Genomic DNA, 25315 nt, shown 5'->3' with positions numbered 1-25315 from the left:
GGATTGTTGCTTACTGTTGTAAGTTCAGTATTTCCTAAGTACTCCACAAACTGCCAAGTACTGCCAATAAAGGAAGCATATTCAGGAGAGCCTCCAGTGGCAACAGAGAAGCCCACCAGGCAAAGCAGAAGCCACTCATTGTTAGGGCCAGGAAAACAAGAAAGTATTAAACCACAGAGATCCTGAAGTCAGACCTGTTAAATCCGAAGTTCTAAGGACCTGGGGAGATTAGCCTTGGTAATGGCTTCCTGTCTTTGAGTAAGAGTATCTAGTAGCTACTCTTAAATCCCTGATCCTGCTTTTCCACCCAGATTCCACACCCTTGGTCTCCCCTAGGTCTGACACTGGCCTGGTCCCTGTGGCCAGGCAATCTCCAAAAAATGGTAGATGATACTGTTGGTAGCTAAGAGTACCCTTGCAGAATGTCCACTTTTCCTCCCAATTAGATACCCCTGCTCCACCAAGGACAGCTTTATGTCTCTCTCCTTGAAAATCTACATTCTCTGTACTGCTTTATACTGCAGATGCTACTTGCTGCAACCTTGAACCCTTGTCATGGAGGTTGTATAGTGAGATCTAATAGGGAAGGCAGAGATAATATTATAATGGCTCTAATCTATATAAGATGTTCCTTAGACAACTATTCCTTACCAGTTAATTCTTCTTGATAACAAAAAAAAATAGTGTGCAGATATAAGACATCAGATCTCAAAATAGCGTGGCACTTACTTACAGCCAACAGAGATAGACCCATTATGTTTTAAGCTAAAACTTGAATGATGACCAAATACCTAGAATCCATATGGGAAGGGTGTCTTGTTTATTCTAGTCACTTCAGCAACTCTCAAAAAGCCCAAATTCCCGGGTTCATCATTCTAGAGACCAGCCCATACAGGCCAGAAACAGGAAGACGATGTCAAAAGATAATTTTGAGCCTTTCAATATATTCTAATGGACTTTACTTTGGACATTTATACCGGACTGTTCCAGCTTCTGGTTCCCTGCCTAGGGCTTGTAATGTTAATAATTTTTGCCTTTACTTTCCCCTCACATCCCTTTCCTGACAGCAGGCGTGAGAAACTTTCTCAAAAATGTACCAATATGGGGGACCTTCAGCATTAGTGTTTATCTGGATAGGACTGCAACTTTTGACCAACAGCAAATAAGCAAAATCAAGAGAAAACCAAAAAGGTAAACAGTCAAAGGATTAAAAAAGTTTTGAAACATCCCCAAGAGTTAAGGAATTCAAACTAGAGGCAGCAGAAGCTTGAGGCAGAGGCATCTCTGTCAGTACAACTCAGTAGCAATGGAAAGCTATAAACCTGCAACTAGGAAGACATATACACAAATGCACCAGGCCCAGTCATAGACTCTCAGCCACAAATGTGAATGAACCACCCATAGCTCCGCCAATAGGAATGTTCATAGAAATGAATTAAACATTGGGTCATAAGGAGGAAGAATATATTACTTACCCGGTTTATACTGTTATTCTCTAAAATAGCCTGGAGTAGAGTTTTTTCAAATTCTTCCAACTTCTTAGAACATCTTTTAAAAATATGATTTGATAAATTAAAATCACTTGCCAGTCTGGCTAATGTGCCAACAGCCTCTGTCCAAAAGCTTGAGAAGGGGAGTTTGGGGTTCCTGTAAAATGTGATCAGGGCATCTAACAACTGTGAAACTGAATCAGAAACTGTGGAAGAGTCTTTTTCAAAGTGGGTTAAGTATACTTTCAGACTACTGGATTCTGTCCATTTCTTGAGCTCCAGCAGATGTTGAAAGAACTGCATGTGAGAAGACAGGGGATTTTCCAGGGTCGTGCGTGGCCTTTTCTCAAGAGGCAGGGGGAGGAGTGGGGGATCGGTGCTCTCCACAAAATGCTGGGATAATTCTGCAGGTTCGTTTCTTTGCTCATTTGATAAAACACATCCAGAGTCATCCATCAGTGTCAATGTATTTTCAGAACTTGTAGGTTCCTGATCTGACAACGTGGGGAGCACATCCGGTCCTGAAACAGAAAGCAACAGGAGGATCACCTTCCTGTAGAAGGAGTTAGGGACCAGACAATGATCGTATTCTAAATGAAAACACTTCATAAAACATCCACGTGTGTATAAACATTTAGCAAACTATAAAAACTGCATAGAGGCCAAAACAGAAATTGCTTTAGTTTGGCTAAAGAGATAGTTTTTAGATTTTCAGATGGTAGCTCTCGTTCATTTACAAGCACACTCCTAGGAAGTCACAGTCTCTCCAGGCTTTCTCCTCCATACAGAACAGAAATAGTTGGTTTTTTTTTCTCTAAGACTTGTTTTATTTTCAATTATCTGTATGTACATGTGTCTGTGGAACTCAGTGCAGTGTGCAGAGGCCACAAATGGACAAGAGATCCCTCTGGCTGAATTTACAGGTGGCTGTGGGGCACATAATGTGACTTCCAGACACTGCAAGAGCAAGTGCGCTTAACCACTGAGCGCCTCCTCGTCCCTACGCAGCACAGTTTTGAAAGGAGTAATCTCTATCCACGTGTGAGCCAGAGGAGAGCAGACTCACACTGACTATGGATTATGCCGGCTGCTTCATTTTAATACCCTAAGCAAAGTGTCAAGGGAACAAATGTTGGCGATGACAATATCAAAAATTAGACACAGTGAAGCTACTCCTTGCAGTGAATGTGCACCACGGTGATGTTTAACATGGTACATACTATAGGATTAAAGTCATATTATCAGATTGAATGAAGGAATGATAAAATTTATCATGTTCAACATATATTCAAATGTAAACTCAAATTGATTAAGAAAACTACCAAAAGCTACATAGTAAGAGTTATGGCTACTCATGGCCGTCAATTGACTGCACCTGGAATTAACTAAAACCCAAGCAGGTGGGTACACCTGTGAGGAATTTTTCATGGTTTAGCTCTTCAGGTTGGGAAGCCACTCTACTTCTGGATCCCCTGAGGTCCTAGGACCCACTCTAAATCTGGTGCATATTTATTCTTTTGTGGCAGCCCACATCAAAGGCCATGAGTGAATGAAGTTTTCGCACTGTTGGCTTCGCTCTCACTGGTAAGCCCATCCTTCCTGTAATTAGCCATTCCTCCGGTGCTGTTAGAAGTTATTTCCTTGGAATGGGATTCAAATATAGACTGAAAACTGGCAGCTCTCTAGGCCTTCCCTGAGCTCCAGCACCAGAACGAAGCTATGACGCTACTGAGATATTATATCCCACAGACTGAACCACTTCCAGATATTTTCTTTTCAGTCAGGAAACAGACATTGTTGAACTACAGCAGATCACAGCCTGTTAAACACATTAATAACCCCCCTTTTAATACAAACACACAAATACACACACACACACACACACACACACACACACACACAGAAGCACATACAAGTGTCGTAAGGTTACCAGTTCTGTTCCTTTAGAGAACCTGACTGTAAGCAACTTCCTCAGCACCAATATTACTCATTGATATTTAAAGATTTATTTTTGAGAATTTCATACATGGGTAGCTGTGTTTACATGATTTCCAACCCTTTACTCCCGCTCCAACCATCCCAGTCCATCTAAAATTCAGAATCATTTTTATTTTAATGATTAGTGTTGCACTTAACAAAGGAGTGAAGACCTGTGGAAAATAGATAAGTAATAAATAAGAAGATAATAGAGCAGTGGTTCTTAACTTGAAGGACTCTTTCACGGGGGTCACCTAACACCATCTGCATATCAAATATTGTCATTATGATTCATAACTATCAAAATCATAGTTATGAAGTATCAATGAAAATAGTTTTATGGCTGAGGGTTACTAAAACACGAAGATGTATATTAAGAGGTCAGACCATTAGGAAGGTTGAGAAACATGCACTAGAAATAGTAAGGTATCCTACAATCATAGATAAGCAGAATGATATTAAAATGGCTATATTAATGAAAGTAATCTAGATTAATGCAGTTTCCAATAACATGCTAGTTATTTTCTTCTCAGAATGAAATAAAAAATTAGGGAAGCACAAAAGACTCTAAACTAGTGGTTCTCAACTTGTGGGCCAGAATCCCTTTGGGGATTGTATGATCATTTATGTTCATCACAATAGAAAAGTTATAGTAAGAAGTAACAATGAGATAGTTTTATGGTTGGGTGAGTCACAGCAGAATGAGGAAGTATGATAAAGGGTCACAGCAATAGGAAGGTTGAAAACCACTAAAACCAGTCATATACCTAAGCAGAAAGAAGAATACTAGAGACACCTTAGTTCCTATTCCAAGCTACCCTACAGTGCAAGAGTAGCAACACTAGGTGCTGGTGGTGCAAACTAAGATGTGTAAAAGGAACAGAGCACTAGATAGAGATTCTCACAGTAGTAGTCAGAGGACTTTAGAATAATGAAAACAAACAAACATTGGAGAAAAGATAGCCTTTCGAACAAATGATGCTGAAAACTGGGTATCTACATAAAGAAAATGAAATAAAATCCACATCTCTCACTAGGTATACAAGTCAACTCAGACAATAAATCATTTAACATAAGACTTGAAACCTTGCCTGGCATGGTGGCACACACCTTTAATCCCAGCACTTGGGAGGCAGAGGCAAGTGGAATTCTGAGTTCAAGGCCAGCCTGGTCTACAAAGTGAGTTCCAGAACAGCCAGGGCTACACAGAGAAACCCTGTCTTGAAAAACCAAAAACCAAGAAAAAAAAAAAAAAAGACTTGAAACCTTGAAACTATTTGAGGAAATCTTAAGAAAAGCCCTTCTAGATATAACCATAATCAATGATTCCAATAGCAGAAATGAGCATGAGATTATATGAAACTAAAAGGCTTCTGCACAGGAAATGGAACAACAGCAACACTACAACAAAAATCATTGAGTAAATAGAAATTCTTCTGAATGTGAGGACAATTTTTAAATTTACTATTGTGTTCAAGTACTGAAGATAACCACTTTCCATTTTGATATATATGATCTTCTTAACACGTTTATCAGTAGATTTGATAGAGATAAAATACACATAAACAAATTGATATTGTACTCTGATGAGCATTATATACTTGATAAATATAAACTATTGCTGTAAAATACTAGCAATTTATGAAATCTACAGTAAAATACGTATTTTATACATACATATAGAGAATGAGTTAAGTAAAAGCTGTAACAAATACTACCTACATAGTCTCTCTACAAGTTCTGCATGTGTGTGTCTCCTATATATTGGATCCTATACATAGTCTACTTTATTTTCCTGAACCATTGACCTCACATTTTCTGTCTTTAAGTTCTGCCAGCATCTGACCAATACAGATGCAGATACTCACACCCAACCTCGGACTGAGCATAAGGACCCCAATGGAAGAGCTAGGGGAACGACTGAAGGAGCTGAAGGGGATTTCAACCCCATAGGAAGAACAAGATCAACTAACCAGACCACCCAGAGCTCACAGGGACTAAACCACCAACCAAAAAGCATACATGGAGGGATCCATGGCTCCAGCTACGCATGTAGCAGAGAACAGCCATATCTAGGATCAATGGGAGGGAGGCCCTTGATCCTGTGGAGGCTTGATGCCCCACCATAGTGGGATGCTAGAGCAGTGAGGCAGGAATGGGTAAGTGGGTGAAGGAGCACCCTCATAGAGGAAAAGGAGAGGAGGATAGGATGGCAGGTTTGTGGAAGAACACTGGGAAGTGGGATATCATTGGAAAAATAAACAAATAAAATAAAAAATTTAACTTAAATCCATTTCCCATTTTAAAATAGATTACAAATATATTCAAGTACCTGCCAGTAACATATCCTGCCCTAGAAATGTCCACCGTTGCTTCAAAATATGTGTACATTTTATATTCATCAAGCATATTCATAGTCAAATCAATTTTGATGCCTTATCTCACTCATTTCTATAGTACTTACAGCAACCCTAAAATTACATCCAGATGCAATTGATTAAAGAGAACATGTTCTGTAGTTTCTATAAGCCCCATGAAGTTTATGATTATCAAACTGAAGAAGTATCTATAAACAGACATAGACATATTTATGTCTGTAACAGCTGATTTCACTAACCCTTCTGTCCATAGGTATGAGATTATAAATAAACCGAGTCTCCTTTCTTCTGTCCGCCCTACACAAAATGTGAAATACCCTATTACACTGATTCTACTTCTAAACATGTATTAACCATGTTTCTCCAAAGAAACACATGCAATTTGGTGTGTGTGTGTGTGTGTGTGTGTGTGTGTGTGTGTGTTTGTACAGAAGAGAAAAGAAGAAACAATTAAGGAAGCAAGACATCCCAAGATATTTACTAGGCAAGATGAAGACCCAAAAAGCCAAAGACATAAGTTCTATTCCAAACATAGGTGGGATATAGACTAAAGAACTGATGGCTCAGATTGAATCTATAGTAAAGAGAAGACCCACGTTCCCCCAAATGTCAGGAGAAAAGGAGGAAACGCTCCTTACTAGAATAGAATCAGCTTTCCCTTATGGTCATGCCTTCATCTTATTGGATGAGGCCAGCCCAATCTGCTATGCTCAGTCAACTGATACAAATAATCTCACCACAGAGTGTACAGTGCTTAGATATCTGAACTGAAACTTAAAATTATTAATCATGGCATCCGTGTCTAGGTCCTCCTGCATTCACTTCCTATCGCTGATTCATACCACTGTCATCTTTTGAACTATTTAATGCAACATCTACACCTACCTGATCAATCAGCCTCCAGTTCTGCCCACCTCTAGGCTACCGTCACTAAAGCACCACTTTGGAAGCCATCTGTTTTGAAGAAATGCTCAGATGCTTCTCGCATTCTCTGTTTTTCTGCTACCAAACAGACACCTCCAAGGTCCTCAGCACACAAATTCCACCACTGTTTGTACACCCCAACCTCTATATTTAGTTGCCTTCATTTTCTAATAAGCTATATAGTTCATGAAAACATGAGACACTATTCCACATAACTATGATTTTTCATATATCATTCCCCAGATGCATACTGATTTTTCTTCAAGCTTCATATGTTTGGGGAAACTTTCCAACTTCTCTCCAGGCTGAGAAAAGTTTTATATACACTTCGGTACTACCCACCTTAACCTGCTTTGAATATATTAGTGACCGAAAGGAGACGTTTCTAAGGGAAGAGTTTATTCATGTGGTTATTCTCCTGCTTGATGCTTGCCTCCAATGTGGTTGGTAATTTGAATACTTGTCAAAAGATCACACATACACACACTCACACACACACACACACACACACACACACACACACACATATCTTACGAATGAAATGAATTAACATCCATTCAAATATATTCAACATAAGCATGTATATTTTAACACTTCAATTATTACTTCTAATCATTAATAATCATTATTCCAACTTATACTCATGCATTGACTAATGTAAAAGTAATGTTTATGCCACCTGGTGGTCAAACAGAAAATGTTATTAAAGGCCATTTCATAATTCCATTTTAATAACATTTAGTATTTATAAGAAAATTACATATTTTCCCCTTTCTCCCTCTAAACTTTACATGATCCTCCCTTCTCAAATTTATATCCTTTTTTAAAATATATATTTATATTTATGTCAATATTTTTATTTACTTATATAAAAACTATTGTAATTATTTATTTATATATAATTTATTTACATGTGTACTTTATTCATATATAATATGTACTATAATATATTATATATTGTTCTATAAATAAAAATTATAATATATACATACACACACACACACACATATATATACCTAAATATAACCTGCTCAGTCAATGCTATCCGTATTTATATGATCTTAAGGCTTAAGCACTTGGTATAAGATAATCAATAGTTTGGGGACTCCTAACAGCTTAAAAGCAAGTGTTTGCTTCTTCCTCAGGGAAATATATTTTAGCATATGACAGAGCACATGTGAAATATTCTGACAAAGAAAAGGTTTCAGCATACTTTGCCGAAGTATAGCAACATACATCATCATTCAAACTCTAAATATACAAAAAAGAGAGAAATACCATATGCACAGAAATAATGCTAAATGGAATGATTTCTCTTGACTGAAGTGTCTTTTCTGAATGTAAACAAGACATGTGTATCTGTGAGCCAACTGTATCCCAGGCAATATAACACCACAGTTCCTTATGATCTCAAGTGTTCATGCTCTGGGATTTCCTTATTGTCTCTCTCTTAAGACATCTCCCAGCTCCCCAACAGGAACTTTCTTCAGTGATGCACCTGTTGTACCTGTGGTTTTCCCAATCTAGTTTACCATCCTGAATATCTCCATCATACAGTCCTAATGGCTTATTTTAGCAACAGACTCTCAAATCTATATATCTAATCACAATTGTTCTCAACCCACTAGTCTGGCTATTGTCAGTTATTAAATGCTGGTGGCACTATAATACATTATTTCTTTCAAAATAATCATTAGCATTTTATCGAACATTTAATTAAAAAATAACTAGTTGTGGTTTGAATTTAATATTTAGGTTTAGGATATATTGTGTAAAATGAAGGATTTATTGGAATAAAACTTAATCAAAAACAGTACCGTGAACAGATTTTCACAATTTCCCGGCATGCTGCCTACCCAGAGTGTGAGCATCCACATGGAAACAAACAAACACTCAGACTTTCTACATCAACTCATTTAGTTATGCATCTGATGAACAAAAGCTTCATAGGAAAGAAGTAAGTAGGTACTTGCTTCAGCTCCATTTGAGATGACTTAACTCCTTCATAGAATGGAAGGCATAATGGAAGAACTAGTTTCTCCTAGGTAGCAGGATCATAAAAATACTACTCGTATCTAAGTAGACAACAGACAGAAGTATAAACCTCAAAGCTGGCCCTGCAGTGACTCACTTAATGCCATGGGGGTCAGCCAGGAAAGGAGCTACAGCCTCTCCCCAATGTCAGTAAGTTTCAGGACATTGAACACATGAACTGTGGGTAACTTTTTTTTTTATCCCAGTCACATTCTGGCTATTAACTCAACAAGACTTGACCTCTGCCCCTAAAACTTCCAAAGCCCCAAACAATCAGCGCTTCCCTACACTTAATGTCACTATCCTGACATCCACGTCATCCTTCAGACTCCAATGTATGAAACCTGAGGAGCTACTCTGTGAAATTCAGACACTAACACATCCTAATCCTGCCTACCTTCCTAAGACTGTTCGGTCTGCTCCCATTTAAGAACCGGTCCTTGCATTAGGTATTCTATGTGGCTTGCTTTAAAGCCTCATTCACAATTTTTCCCAAGGCCATGTTCCTGTCATTCAAAATCTCTTTAGATGTCATCTCTTTGGAACTTCTCTAACTCCTCCAAGCTAAGGGAGCTTCCAGATCAATCTTTTGCCCATCTTGCCATTTCAGCTCCCCAGCCTGTCACTATCACTTCATGAATATTTCCCACTGATATAGTTTGTCTTCACCCTTAAGAATATGTGTTCCATAAAAGACCTAGACCTCTGGTCTATTGCTATATCTCTGAGTATATGGTTCAAAGTAGGACCTAAGTAATACCAAACAAACCAAACCCTTTTTACATCATCGTCTCTTTTATCTCCATGTTCATATAAAGAGCAGAGATACACAGGGAACTTTCAGCCTCCTGTCCAATTGCTCTGTCTGAATAACTTGTCACCCAGATAATATAAAGGAATACATTACAGATTACATACTGCTTGCAACATGTGTAATATATGTCAAATAAATATTATGTTAATCTTCTGTTTTCATTCTAGAAAACCCTCCCAAGGCTCTTTACTACAAGCTGAAAAAGCACATTTTGTCCTGGTGTCATGATTTTTCTTAAAAAGGACACACTCTAGTTTCTCATTATCTTTTACAACACTCTTTTCTACTCTATTGGCCAAAGTCAACTTAAACTGTTTTTCAGTAGATTCTTATAATTATCTTTACATCATTTTCTCCTCCTTAAAACACTTCATTACATAAAGCTGTCTAGAAATAGCTACTTCAAACTCTTTATTTCAAAAAAAAAATCTAGCATAGTAAAATCTTTCAGCCATTGCAATACTTACCTAAGTTACATCATAAAGGGATATATTTCAATTGAGCAACCTTGAGACAGGCGCTCAATGTTTCCATGTGGAAGATATCAAACTTGTATCTCAAATAAACATTCCAGGAGTTTCTCTTATTTACATCATATATACATTCTTTTTCATTTTTCAGACACAGAATTAAAGTAAATATATGTTTCAAAATGCACTGCTATTCTCTGCTCCAAAATTCATTCATTTAGCATGTTTTCCTGTTCCTTACTAGATTCTCAATCTCTACGATTCAAGAATTTATTCTGAAACATTTACTTCTCTAATGTTCAGCCTTAACCTGCACATGAGAACTGTTTTAGCTCATTTAGAACCCTGTCAGCTCATATTCAAGGCCAAGTACACTAGACTCTCTAAGCACAGGGCCCAAAGCCATTTGTTTTTAAAGCTCTCAGATGACTCTAATGGGAGAATCCTTGTTGTATATGAATTTATATTTATTGTGCTAATTTTTGAGAGACGAGTTGCTTGGTCTTTTCTGTGCCATTCCAATTAACACCTTCTCAACTTCCAGAATGCCTTCCTCCTTTCTCTCATTGTGTTTATCATGTTGTTGAACATGCCTAAACTCAACAGCAGCTCCAATCTCTTTCCATGGATTACCTAGGTAGGAACTTTACTATTGTACTTGTCCATTCCACTTTAACCCAGGTTATTATTGCCTCCTTGGTGATATCACAGAGTCCTTCCTGCCCAGTGGTTATAATTCCTCTCCCACTAATTCAGTGCACACAGAATCACAGGTTTAATCAGGTTAAAACTCCTCATTAATTTAACCAAAGGATTTCTCGATTGTCACAAAAATTGTATGTACCAAGAAAAGTTCCACATATGTGGTTCGTCTGCCTCATCCCTGGCTTTTAACACAGCACCAATGACCCTTTCTCTTACTGTTCCACAATCAGTCTGGCCTGTGTCTACTTGCTCAGCACTCCTTTTTCAAGGTCACTTGAGTGGACTGCTCTTTAAGAAGTTGGCTCAACAACCTCCTTCTATACAGTGGCTCACTGCCCGCCCAGTCTAACGTTTCTGTTCTTTTCCATTCTAGGAAATTCACCACCACAGCCTGCTTTATTGTTTTCTACATTATTTTAAACGGTCTATGATCTTCTTTGCTTATTGTTTCAATGTGTTATTGTCTATAATGTGACTAAGAATTCTATTATTTCTATTTTGTCACTATAGGAACTGCAGAAATAAGTTAGATACCAAATAAGAAATGAACTGATCAATTAATGGAACCATTTCAAGATATCTTGCCTCTCCATCCAGACATAGGTACCTAATGTGTAAACAGACTTTTGTCCTTTTCTAGTCTTCAAAATGAAGCACCAGAGTGAGAGAACATCACATATTCACATACCTATTGCTTATTTTCTCTATTTCAGTATATTCTCAACATTTACTTTTAATTCAACTGTACTGAGAAATATAACTGAGTTTTTCCATAAACTTTCAATCCATAAATACCCAGACTAAACTGTCAACTTACTATCATAATTAAAATCACACACAACATTTGTGATGTTATTTCAAACCCTAACTCCTTTATCTTTCAATTTCAGTCTTTACATCACACCAATATTATAGGAAGACAACATGGAAAGTTGAACAACAGTTGTAGGCTTTGACTCTGTAGATCCTTATGGCTGTCTGCAAGCCACACACATTTAATTAATGTGTATTTGCTTCAGTGAAACAGATGGGAATTCTATTCAGAAAATATACCAAGTCTGAGCTGCCTGCCTGAATATGAGCATTTTTACCACCTATTGTATATAAGATAGTGGCTCTGGAGTTGGTCTAGTTTCAAAAGGGTTTTTTTTTTTTTTTTTGGTTTTATTTATTTATTTATTTATTTATTTATTTATTTATTGTACATTACATACATTGAAAGTGGTCCATGGAATGTAGGCCTTGTTAAAATATCATTAAAATTTTCAGTGTGCTACACTAGAATAGCATGCATTTCCTAAAATATTGCAGACAATCACAGGTACTAAGGCAATTGTTTTCTAAAGAAAGGGAATATTCCACAAATTCAGGAACTCTTGGTTAACCCTGTATTCTGACATTGTTGCTTTTAATAAGGCTATCACGGGCAGTTCCACTTCCCTAAGCTCCTTCTTTAGAAGGGCCTATTAGCTCCAACTCACAGCTAATGATAGTTCAGACAGTCTCCAGGTAACTGCTAAGTATACATTGGGAAAGGAGATAACATTTGAGATGTAAATAAATAAAATAACCAATAAAACAAACAAATAAGCAAGCAAAAGCAGCTATCATCTCCAATTAAATAATCTAGCATTCCTAAGAAATGGAAAATAATTATAAAATATTCTTTAATTTTTACTTTTGTGGTGTAATCTTCACTACTGTGTTTCCTCTGAGTGTTGACAATCATGATAAAAATCCATAATACAGACCTCTAAGTGTCTTTCAGGCTCTAGGAGTATTTATCTATCTGAGTCCAAAGTACTGTGAATCCTGGTGAATGCTCTCAACCCAGGTGGAAGGAGTCTGCCTTGAACCCCTGGAGTCTCCTGGGAGGTTAGAACTGCCATGTGCATTTAGAATCATTCTCTTTTATATAACACACCATTCACTGCAAGAGAAATCTGACAATGTATCTTCCAGATACCAATAAGAAATGAAAAAAGGGCTCCTTAAATTGCCCCCTCTTCTCTTTTAAAGTGTGAAATAATTTCTGAAGGAATAGTTAAATCGCGTCTACAGCCATCGCTGTTGAATGAAAAATAACCCTATTTCAAGTTGAGCGTGATGTACTTGTAATGCCAGCACTGGAGAGACTGAGCCAGGATCTTTCTAATTTCAAGGGTAACTTGTTTTACACAGCACATATGAGGCCACCCTGGGTGACACACAGAATCAGCAAAATAGTTTCTCTTCTAATCCCCCTTTAAACAGCCCTGTCCTTCTCTTCATATGAGCAGTAGGTTATTCAATAAAATATATTAATTTTGTTTCAAAGTGCACTGATATGGACTATTTTCATTGACTTGTTGGCCTCGATACTTATTATAGTTTGTTTTCTGTGGCTAAACACCAAGACCAAAAGCAAGTTGCAGGAGAAAAGGGTTTGTTTGGCTTCCAAGTTACAAACAGTCCATTGCTGAAGGAACTCTAGGCAGGAACCTGAAGGTAGGGACAACTGAAGAAGAAACCAAGGAGAGATGGTGCTTGTTTGCTTGCTTCCTCTGTCATGCTTAGCTACTTTCCTTATCGCCATGGCCCCACCCCAAGTAGCCTTGGATCTCCTACATAAATTTTTGATCACGACAATATGACACAAATCTGGCCACAAGTCAGTTTGTTGGAGGCAGTTCCTTAATTGAGATTCCTTCTTCTTAGGTTTGCCTAGAATTGTATTGAGTTGACAAAAAACTAACCGGCACAATCTACTCCTTGTCAAATTTGAAATATAAACAACACCTTGAACTATAAATTTTCCTTTGTCTCCAAGATCTCATGTTATATCACAACTTAAAATAGAGTAAGTACCCCAGTCTTTAAAATGTTCAATATATTAATATTGCAAGTTCTCCTTTAAAAACCCAAGTCTCTAAACTGTGAGCTCCTATAAACTTCAAAACAAGTTGCATACTTTCTTAGAGTAAGAGAGAACAAGAGAGCACAGTTACATATCAAACCAAAAGCAAAATCAATACTCTGAGTAGTTAAACATCCACATCTGAGATTTACTCATGGTCTTCTGGGCTCCAAGGGGATTGCAGTGCTGACACTCCCTGCTCATGCATCTTGTAGTTAAGCTCAAGCCAGTTCTACCCTACACTCGTCATTGTTCTTGGTGATCTTCACTGTGGGGGTCTTCTTTGGTGATTGCTATATAAGAGTCTTCACTACAACTGAGGTTATAACTATACAAGTGGTCTCTTTTGGTCTCTTATAATGGCAAGCTTTGGTTTCTCTCTATGACTCCTTTAATCACAGGATCTCTGATATAACTGATGAATTATCTTCATGAGTGGGGTCTCTTCACCTCTCGTAATTCCAAGCCTCGGCTAATTTCGGTGACCCCTTTATGCTTTCAATACCAGTACCATGGGTGAGAGTCCTACACATTCCTAAGTTCTACTGCCAGCTTGAGATACATACAGACTTCGATCCCTTTGGACACTGCATTTGTACATGTGAACTCATAGCAGCTATGGTTGTTGCCTGCAGAAGACTCAGTAATTCAACATTCCAGGATGGACGGTAGAGTGGCACATGAGTCCCCACTCTTAGTTTGTAGGACCATGTACTATCAAAAAAGCAAAAAAAGCTGGAATACCAACTGCTAACCATTCATACAAATGAGCCGCAGTAACAGTCCAGTTCTAAACCCAGTCATACTAATATGCAAAGCCACCATTCCACTGTCCTTTCTTACCTGTAATCTTTTTACCTATAGAAATCACACCTGTATCTTCTCCCCTTCAAAGGGAAGGTCCAGGTATGTTATTCTCTCTGGTTTGTTGAAATTATACTTAACAAAAAACAATTGCTAACATTTTTGTGGTGAGAATATTTAACATCCATTCTTTTAATAATCTCTATAAAAATGCTATTACTAAATCTGATCATTATGCTATAGAAGACGTCTCCAAGCGTTAATCATCTTGTCTATGTGAAATTCATAATTATTCAATCAGCACCTCTCTATTCTCTCCCTCCCTCCAGTACTTGCATCAGACAGTGCATGACTGCACTTGTGTGTGGAATATAAACCATTGAGCTCAGAGTAGCACATAACAGAAGTACAGAGCTGGAGTGTGTCTGTGTGTATTTCATTGTGTGTATTCATTGAAGAACTTAAATGAGATGGGATCGATACTATAAGCCGGCAGTCAGAAGAGTTATACTTAATAAATGAAAGCAAAAGTTTCCTTTAACACAGTGACTTCAATTTTGGCTGTATTTGAAAATAACCCAAATATTTTGAAATCAAAAAACATGGATTCCCTACTCCAATCCCCCACATTTAAATTCTGCTAACACTACCCTGGGGCCTCCTGGTCAGCAGGTGATTTTAGCATTATACTCAGGGATTATGAGAGCCACACCTAAAATATTTCATATATACCAACACTAAAGCAACAAAGATCTGTAGTGTTTAGATCTTAAAGAAATATATCTTTAAGAAAACTCCATAAATTTAAACAAACCAAAAACTACAAACCTCTCTGTGGTAATTCTTTTTTGGAGTGTGGGGAGATGTTTGTGAGAGCTCCTGATTACCAATTTAGACTGGCAGGTGCAGAAGGTCTGGACTTATTTGGAATTTGCAGTTAAATATAAAAGCACACCTCAACTACCAATGTTGTGTATAGAATCACAGCTGAAGGAACAAGGTCAGGGATCTCTTCTTTCAGTTTACTCTCATCTCACTCTCTGTCTCTGTCTCCCCCTGTCTCTCTTGTCTCTTGTCTCTATCTCTCTGTTTCATTTCCCTCTCCCTCTCCCTCTCCCTCTCCCTCTCCCTCTCCCTCTCCCTCTCCCTCTCCCTCTCCCTCTTCCTCTCTCTCTTCTACCCACTCCCCCAGTTTCCCCAACTCCCAGATCATCCAGGCACCTCTTTTGAGATTTAGTCTGTATCTATGTATTGTAATGCTAAATTCTGTATCCCTTGGTCTAGTTGCCTCAAGACAAGTGAATTCTCCCATATGGCAGGTTTTGTTGTGCAAATCTTGCTCTTTAATTTAAAACTATTGGTGACTAAGGAAGCCTACAACTTGTAGCTGGGCATTAGTGAGGTAGGAGGTAGGCAGAGGGCTTCAGGTCCTGGATTTAGGGTCTGAGGCAGAAACCACTGGAGAAGGAGAAGAGGAAGGAAGAAGATGCCATGGGGTAGATGGATGAGGACCAGCGAGTTGGAGAGGGAGTGGCCCAGGCAGAACATAGCAAATGATATCTCAGGGTTAGCGAAAGGAAAATAGGCAAAATAGCATAAAGGACTGATATCTGCCCAGCTCTAGTGCTTTAAGGCTTGTTATAGATATAGAGGATTTTGACTTTTGAGAACTAAATTATTTAAGTGGTGTTGGGAGCCGCGCCCACATTCGCCGTTACAAGATGGCGCTGACAGCTGTGTTCTAAGTGGTAAACAAATAATCTGCGCATGTGCCGAGGGTGTGCTCTGCCTTCCCCGTGACGTCAACTCGGCCGATGGGCTGCAGCCAATCAGGGAGTGACACGTCCTAGGCGAAATATAACTCTCCTAAAAAAGGGACGGGGTTTCGTTTTCTCTCGCTCTTGCTTCTTACACTCTTGCTCCTGAAGATGTAAGCAATAAAGCTTTGCCGCAGAAGATTCTGGTCTGTGGTGTTCTTCCTGGCCGGGCGTGAGAACGCGTCTAATAACAATTGGTGCCGAATTCCGGGACGAGAAAAAACTCGGGACTGGCGCAAGAAAGATCCCTCATTCCAGAACCAGAACTGCGGGTCGCGGTTATGAAGTGTTCCCACAACACAGACTGTTAAGAAGGATTCAACTGTATGAATTCAGAACTTTTCAGCTGGGGAACGAGAGTACCAGTGAGTACAGCTTTACGAGGTAAGTCTGACCTTGAACTTTCTAAGGAAATTCAAGACAGTCTATCAGAAGTAAAGTGGAAAATGGCTTTACAAGTTATGTTTGGCCTTGAATTTTTTCTAGTGTTAGAAGCCCTTTTGTTCCTTTTCACATGTTATCAAGTGGTTAAGGCAGGGCGGATTCTAGATGAAATTCAGGACAAGCTATCAGAAGTAAAGCGGGGAGAGAGAGTAGGAACAAAGAGGAAATATGGTACACAAAATAAGTATACAGGCCTTTCCAAGGGTCTTGAACCCGAGGAAAAGTTAAGGTTAGGTAGGAATACCTGGAGAGAGATTAGAAGAAAAAGAGGAAAAAGGGAAAAGAAGAAAGATCAATTAGCGGAGGTCTCTAGGAAAAGGAGCCTGTGCTCATCGCTGGATGGGCTCGGGGAGCCAGCTCTTAGTAGCTCTGAAGCAGATGAAGAATTCTCCTCTGAAGAAACAGACTGGGAGGAAGAAGCAGCTCATTATGAGAAAAAAGGGTACCAGCCAGGTAAAGTGCTAGCTAATCAGTTAAGGAAGCCAAAAGCGGCTGGCGAAGGCCAGTTTGCTGATTGGCCTCAGGGCAGTCGGCTTCAAGGTCCGCCCTATGCGGAGTCCCCGCCCTGCGTAGTGCGTCAGCCCTGCGCAGAGAGGCAGTGCGCAGAGAGGCAGTGTGCAGACTCATTCATTCCCAGAGAGGAACAAAGGAAAATACAACAGGCATTTCCGGTCTTTGAAGGAGCCGAGGGTGGGCGTGTCCACGCTCCGGTAGAATACTTACAAATTAAAGAAATTGCCGAGTCGGTCCGTAAATACGGAACCAATGCTAATTTTACCTTGGTGCAGTTAGACAGGCTCGCCGGCATGGCACTAACTCCTGCTGACTGGCAAACGGTTGTAAAAGCCGCTCTCCCTAGTATGAGCAAATATATGGAATGGAGAGCGCTTTGGCACGAAGCTGCACAAGCGCAGGCCCGAGCAAACGCAGCTGCTTTGACTCCAGAGCAGAGAGATTGGACTTTTGACTTGTTAACGGGTCAGGGAGCTTATTCTGCTGATCAGACAAACTACCATTGGGGAGCTTATGCCCAGATTTCTTCCACGGCTATTAGGGCCTGGAAGGCGCTCTCTCGAGCAGGCGAAACCACTGGGCAGTTAACAAAGATAATCCAGGGACCTCAGGAATCCTTCTCAGATTTTGTGGCCAGAATGACAGAGGCAGCAGAGCGTATTTTTGGAGAGTCAGAGCAAGCTGCGCCTCTGATAGAACAGCTAATCTATGAGCAAGCCACAAAGGAGTGCCGAGCGGCCATAGCCCCAAGAAAGAACAAAGGCTTACAAGACTGGCTCAGGGTCTGTCGAGAGCTTGGGGGACCTCTCACCAATGCAGGCTTAGCGGCCGCCATCCTTCAATCTCAGAACCGCTCCATGGGCAGAAATAATCAGAGGACATGTTTTAATTGCGGAAAGCCTGGGCATTTTAAGAAAGATTGCAGAGCTCCAGATAAACAGGGAGGGACTCTCACTCTTTGCTCTAAGTGTGGCAAGGGTTATCATAGAGCTGACCAGTGTCGCTCTGTGAGGGATATAAAGGGCAGAGTCCTTCCCCCACCTGATAGTCAATCAACTGATGTGCCAAAAAACGGGTCATCGGGCCCTCGGTCCCAGGGCCCTCAAAGATATGGGAACCGGTTTGTCAGGACCCAGGAAGCAGTCAGAGAGGCGACCCAGGAAGACCCACAAGGGTGGACCTGCGTGCCGCCTCCGACTTCCTATTAATGCCTCAAATGAGTATTCAGCCGGTGCCAGTGGAGCCTATACCATCCTTGCCCCCGGGAACCATGGGCCTTATTCTCGGCCGGGGTTCACTCACCTTGCAGGGCTTAGTAGTCCACCCTGGAGTTATGGATTGTCAACATTCCCCTGAAATACAGGTCCTGTGCTCAAGCCCTAAAGGCGTTTTTTCTATTAGTAAAGGAGATAGGATAGCTCAGCTGCTGCTCCTCCCTGATAATACCAGGGAGAAATTTGCAGGACCTGAGATAAAGAAAATGGGCTCCTCAGAAAATGATTCTGCCTATTTGGTTGTATCTTTGAATAATAGACCTAAGCTCTGCCTTAAGATCAACGGAAAAGAGTTTGAAGGCATCCTTGATACCGGAGCAGATAAAAGTATAATTTCTACACATTGGTGGCCCAAAGCATGGCCCACCACAGAGTCATCTCATTCATTACAGGGCCTAGGATATCAATCATGTCCCACTATAAGCTCCGTTGCCTTGACGTGGGAATCCTCTGAAGGACAGCAAGGGAAATTCATACCTTATGTGCTCCCACTCCCGGTTAACCTCTGGGGAAGGGATATTATGCAGCATTTGGGCCTTATTTTGTCCAATGAAAACGCCCCATCGGGAGGGTATTCAGCTAAAGCAAAAAATATCATGGCAAAGATGGGTTATAAAGAAGGAAAAGGGTTAGGACATCAAGAACAGGGAAGGATAGAGCCCATCTCACCTAATGGAAACCAAGACAGACAGGGTCTGGGTTTTCCTTAGCGGCCATTGGGGCAGCACGACCCATACCATGGAAAACAGGGGACCCAGTGTGGGTTCCTCAATGGCACCTATCCTCTGAAAAACTAGAAGCTGTGATTCAACTGGTAGAGGAACAATTAAAATTAGGCCATATTGAACCCTCTACCTCACCTTGGAATACTCCAATTTTTGTAATTAAGAAAAAGTCAGGAAAGTGGAGACTGCTCCATGACCTCAGAGCCATTAATGAGCAAATGAACTTATTTGGCCCAGTACAGAGGGGTCTCCCTGTACTTTCCGCCTTACCACGTGGCTGGAATTTAATTATTATAGATATTAAAGATTGTTTCTTTTCTATACCTTTGTGTCCAAGGGATAGGCCCAGATTTGCCTTTACCATCCCCTCTATTAATCACATGGAACCTGATAAGAGGTATCAATGGAAGGTCTTACCACAGGGAATGTCCAATAGTCCTACAATGTGCCAACTTTATGTGCAAGAAGCTCTTTTGCCAGTGAGGGAACAATTCCCCTCTTTAATTTTGCTCCTTTACATGGATGACATCCTCCTGTGCCATAAAGACCTTACCATGCTACAAAAGGCATATCCTTTTCTACTTAAAACTTTAAGTCAGTGGGGTTTACAGATAGCCACAGAAAAGGTCCAAATTTCTGATACAGGACAATTCTTGGGCTCTGTGGTGTCCCCAGATAAGATTGTGCCCCAAAAGGTAGAGATAAGAAGAGATCACCTCCATACCTTAAATGATTTTCAAAAGCTGTTGGGAGATATTAATTGGCTCAGACCTTTTTTAAAGATTCCTTCCGCTGAGTTAAGGCCTTTGTTTAGTATTTTAGAAGGAGATCCTCATATCTCCTCCCCTAGGACTCTTACTCTAGCTGCTAACCAGGCCTTACAAAAAGTGGAAAAGGCCTTACAGAATGCACAATTACAACGTATTGAGGATTCGCAACCTTTCAGTTTGTGTGTCTTTAAGACAGCACAATTGCCAACTGCAGTTTTGTGGCAGAATGGGCCATTGTTGTGGATCCATCCAAACGTATCCCCAGCTAAAATAATAGATTGGTATCCTGATGCAATTGCACAGCTTGCCCTTAAAGGTCTAAAAGCAGCAATCACCCACTTTGGGCGAAGTCCATATCTTTTAATTGTACCTTATACCGCTGCACAGGTTCAAACCTTGGCAGCCACATCTAATGATTGGGCAGTTTTAGTTACCTCCTTTTCAGGAAAAATAGATAACCATTATCCAAAGCATCCAATCTTACAGTTTGCCCAAAATCAATCTGTTGTGTTTCCACAAATAACAGTAAGAAACCCACTTAAAAATGGGATTGTGGTATATACTGATGGATCAAAAACTGGCATAGGTGCCTATGTGGCTAATGGTAAAGTGGTATCCAAACAGTATAATGAAAATTCACCTCAAGTGGTAGAATGTTTAGTGGTTTTAGAAGTTTTAAAAACCTTTTTAGAACCCCTTAATATTGTGTCAGATTCCTGTTATGTGGTTAATGCAGTAAATCTTTTAGAAGTGGCTGGAGTGATTAAGCCTTCCAGTAGAGTTGCCAATATTTTTCAGCAGATACAATTAGTTTTGTTATCTAGAAGATTTCCTGTTTATATTACTCATGTTAGAGCCCATTCAGGCCTACCTGGCCCCATGGCTCTGGGAAATGATTTGGCAGATAAGGCCACTAAAGTGATGGCTGCTGCCCTATCATCCCCGGTAGAAATATTGATGCTCATGGCCATACTGCGGCTGAACGTCATTGTACAGAGCCAGATAGGCCCAATGAGATGGTTAAATGGAAAAATGTCCTTGATAATAAATGGTATGGCCCGGATCCTATTTTGATAAGATCCAGGGGAGCTATCTGTGTTTTCCCACAGAATGAAGACAACCCATTTTGGATACCAGAAAGACTCACCCGAAAAATCCAGACTGACCAAGGGAATACTAATGTCCCTCGTCTTGGTGATGTCCAGGGCGTCAATAATAAAAAGAGAGCAGCGTTGGGGGATAATGTCGACATTTCCACTCCCAATGACGGTGATGTATAATGCTCAAGTATTCTCCTGCTTTTTTACCACTAACTAGGAACTGGGTTTAGCCTTAATTCAGACAGCCTTGGCTCTGTCTGGACAGGTCCAGACGACTGACACCATTAACACTTTGTCAGCCTCAGTGACTACAGTCATAGATAAACAGGCCTCAGCTAATGTCAAGATACAGAGAGGTCTCATGCTGGTTAATCAACTCATAGATCTTGTCCAGATACAACTAGATGTATTATGACAAATAACTCAGCTGGGATGTGAACAAAAGTTTCCGGGATTGTGTGTTATTTCCATTCAGTATGTTAAATTTACTAGGACAGCTAATTTGTCAAAAAGTCTTTTTCAGTATATGTTACAGAATTGGACGGCTGAATTTGAACAGATCCTTCGGGAATTGAGACTTCAGGTCAACTCCACGCGCTTGGACCTGTCGCTGACCAAAGGATTACCCAATTGGATCTCCTCAGCATTTTCCTTCTTTAAAAAATTGGGTGGGATTAATATTATTTGGAGATACACTTTGCTGTGGATTAGTGTTGCTTCTTTGATTGGTCTGTAAGCTTAAGGCCCAAACTAGGAGAGACAAGGTGGTTATTGCCCAGGCGCTTGCAGGACTAGAACATGGAGCTCCCCCTGATATATGGTTATCTATGCTTAGGCAATAGGTCGCTGGCCACTCAGCTCTTACATCTCACGAGGCTAGACTCATTGCACGGGATAGAGTGAGTGTGCTTCAGCAGCCCGAGAGAGTTGCACGGCTAAGCACTGCAATGGAAAGGCTCTGCGGCATATATGAGCCTATTCTAGGGAGACATGTCATCTTTCATGAAGGTTCAGTGTCCTAGTTCCCTTCCCCCAGGCAAAACGACACGGGAGCAGGTCAGGGTTGCTCTGGGTAAAAGCCTGTGAGCCTAAGAGCTAATCCTGTACATGGCTCCTTTACCTACACACTGGGGATTTGACCTCTATCTCCACTCTCATTAATATGGGTGGCCTATTTGCTCTTATTAAAAGGAAAGGGGGAGATGTTGGGAGCCGCGCCCACATTCGCCGTTACAAGATGGCGCTGACAGCTGTGTTCTAAGTGGTAAACAAATAATCTGCGCATGTGCCGAGGGTGTGCTCTGCCTTCCCCGTGACGTCAACTCGGCCGATGGGCTGCAGCCAATCAGGGAGTGACACGTCCTAGGCGAAATATAACTCTCCTAAAAAAGGGACGGGGTTTCGTTTTCTCTCGCTCTTGCTTCTTACACTCTTGCTCCTGAAGATGTAAGCAATAAAGCTTTGCCGCAGAAGATTCTGGTCTGTGGTGTTCTTCCTGGCCGGGCGTGAGAACGCGTCTAATAACAAAGTGGGGTAGAAACTCCTAAATAATATTTACTGCAATGCACCTTTCTGGTTCCAGCTGCCTCTGCCTCTGCCTCTCTAGTTGTTCCAAAGATCTACACAGGTACACAAAGCTGACCCCATCGTGGACTGAAAAGTGTTCAGACATTCCAGATGTGATAGGATGCCTCAGGGTTCACTGAATAAGAACTAATGAGATAAGGTTAAACACTTCATACAATGCACAGACAGAAATAGCTACAGAGCCGCTGAAAACACAGTAAATTATTAACAAAATTGTCTATTCAAATATGCAAACTGCAATCTAATTTGTATGAAGTAGGTCAAAGAACGGGGACATTCGGTTAAAAATACTACTTTATGGAAAGAAATGGGAAATTATGCTAATTTCCAGGGCAAACAGTATTTGTTATTAAAATAACAATGGGCACAAGCAAGATGCCTAAAGTCTGTATACTCTGTTTTAATTACAAATTTAAAAACTTTAAATATTATAAAATATGTAGAAGGAGCAGAAGTATTTAAATTTTCATCAGTCAACTTTCACCAAAGTTCATCTGTTAACATAAAATCCAAACCCTTATGTATTACAATTTAATTTATATTGAAAAGTTCACCAAGCCTCATGAAATTAATTTCTATTATTTGACACTTATTAGCTTAATTGGAGATCATAGTCTAATTAGATCCTGAAATATCTTTTGATATTTGATGTTTAAGATTTCACTGAAACGACATGAAAGCACGTAAGCAACTTTATTGTCCATTAAATTTAACTATAAAGAGTATTTTTAGCAACAGGACTTTGAAAGTATAAAGTACGGCTCTCACTGAACAGTCTTTTCCCAAGCATTTTAAAGCAGAAACACTGGCAGAAATACTCCAATATTACAGCCATGTAAGCAGTATTTCTTTTATCTCTGTGAAAAACTGGATCTGGAGAACAATAAAATGATATATACTTTCTACAAAACAATTGATGCTGTGGAACAATGGGCCTGTTCACTGGCTACGAACAGCTCACACCATCTGCCTGTCTCCTTTAACACACCAATATCCTAAGACATCCCTCTGCAGCATTCTCTGCTGACTGACTGTCACTCACACTGAAATATGCATCTCAGAAATTCACCCAAAATATTTTGGGGTCGATTACTTTAGGTTTATATATGGCTTGGAACATAATAGAAATACATGTTTAATAGTCACACATTCATGATATGAAACTTTACATGATGAAATTGGTCTTTTTGTTAAGAATTTGCTGACATTCATCCACAGCTATGTATTTACTTTTATCTTAATTACTTTGTACAGTTTCCAAATGATTATTACAGATCCATACAATCTAAAGCTCATATAGATTTGCAGTATGCAATGTACAGAATTTCTTCCTGATTATATTTTCCATACAAAATATTTTTAAAATTACTTAAGTATGATATATAAAAAAGATACCCTTTTAGGGGAAAAGAAAATCTGCCTTAAACAAGGTCTGCCACACTCCATATCTGACAGTGTGTCTTAGTAGACCTCACGCGATAGTCACGGGTGCTCGCTTGCTTGCTCTTAGTTCTGCTGCTTAAATTTGACTCTATGTGAATACTAAGCTTGAGCACTGCAGGCTCAGTCTTTTCACTTGATATTACAACAACTTCCAAGGCTTGTTTCCCTCCTCATTTATTGCATGCAGGGATTTGTACAAGGCACTAATTAGGTTTCTATTAGTTCATTTCTGGTAAATTGTCTATTATGTCTCATGAACCATATTTCAATTTTATTTCTTTAAAACCAGTAGCATTGAAACTTCAGTACGCATTATGACCACCTAAAAGAGCGTTAAGTTACAGTTGCTGGGTCTCCCGAGAGTCTTATTCAGTTTTCAGGTAGGATCTGAGAATTTTTCTTTTCCAACAAGTTTCTAACTGATGCTAATTTAAGGAAATGCCTTAGTGTTAAAACAAACAAACAAACAAACAAACAAATCATTGTTGAGGATTCCAGAGGAGCCCACAGCATTTGGAATTGTTTATTTAATTCTATATAAGTTCCTTACCCTGATCTCCACATTGTTAAATGAGGAGACAATGAAACAGTTATGGATGAAACAAGGAAAGATTTATAGATGACTCCCAAAAAGTAGCAGGGAAATATAGATTCAGGGCAGTTGAAAAAAATTAAACACTAGAACCAAAAGGCAGATGTATAAATGAGGACTCCGTGGAGGACAGAAAAAGAATGTTGACCTTAAAGGTTGATGCCAAACTGATGTCGAGCCACGGCACCCATGAGGGCCTCTGAGATGCGGGCCCTTCCTCGGGGATCAGGTCAGCCTCTCCTGCTTCTGATTTGTACTCGGGATCCAGGCAGTAGGCTAGCCAGGAGTCTTTTATCAGCCTTCTCCTTCACTGTCTTCCACTTCCCTGTCTTCTAATTCCTTTCACCTGAAGTGCCAGAATGATGACATTGTATGTCACCGCCACACACTTCCCAACTACCTTTTTTACTCCCTGCTCTTTTCAGACAAGCTCATTATATTAAGAAGAAGAAGTCTCAGCCTTTACCAGTCATGTCAGCAGACGGACACTGCCTGCAGACGGTCAGAAATGCACTTGTTGAACCGCCGCATTTGGCTTGGCTATTTAATTTTATTTTT

General features: G+C 39.9%; 1 protein-coding gene across 3 annotated transcripts in view; it reads right to left on the bottom strand.

Annotated features, from left to right (window-relative positions):
• Positions 1-25315, bottom strand: part of Mei4 (meiotic double-stranded break formation protein 4) — a 342338-nt gene that overhangs the window by 276899 nt on the left and 40124 nt on the right. For all 3 annotated transcript variants that reach the window (NM_001357477.1, NM_175213.4, NM_001357479.1), the window contains one exon: positions 1476-2011. In NM_001357477.1, coding sequence (NP_001344406.1) covers positions 1476-2011 — 536 coding nt within the window. The remainder of the gene's footprint in view (positions 1-1475; positions 2012-25315) is intronic.

This window comes from Mus musculus, chromosome 9 (genome assembly GCF_000001635.26).
Source record: "Mus musculus strain C57BL/6J chromosome 9, GRCm38.p6 C57BL/6J".
Taxonomy (NCBI): domain Eukaryota; kingdom Metazoa; phylum Chordata; class Mammalia; order Rodentia; family Muridae; genus Mus; species Mus musculus.
The sequence above is the reverse complement of the archived record's forward strand: the minus strand, read 5'-3'. Positions and strand labels throughout refer to the sequence as shown.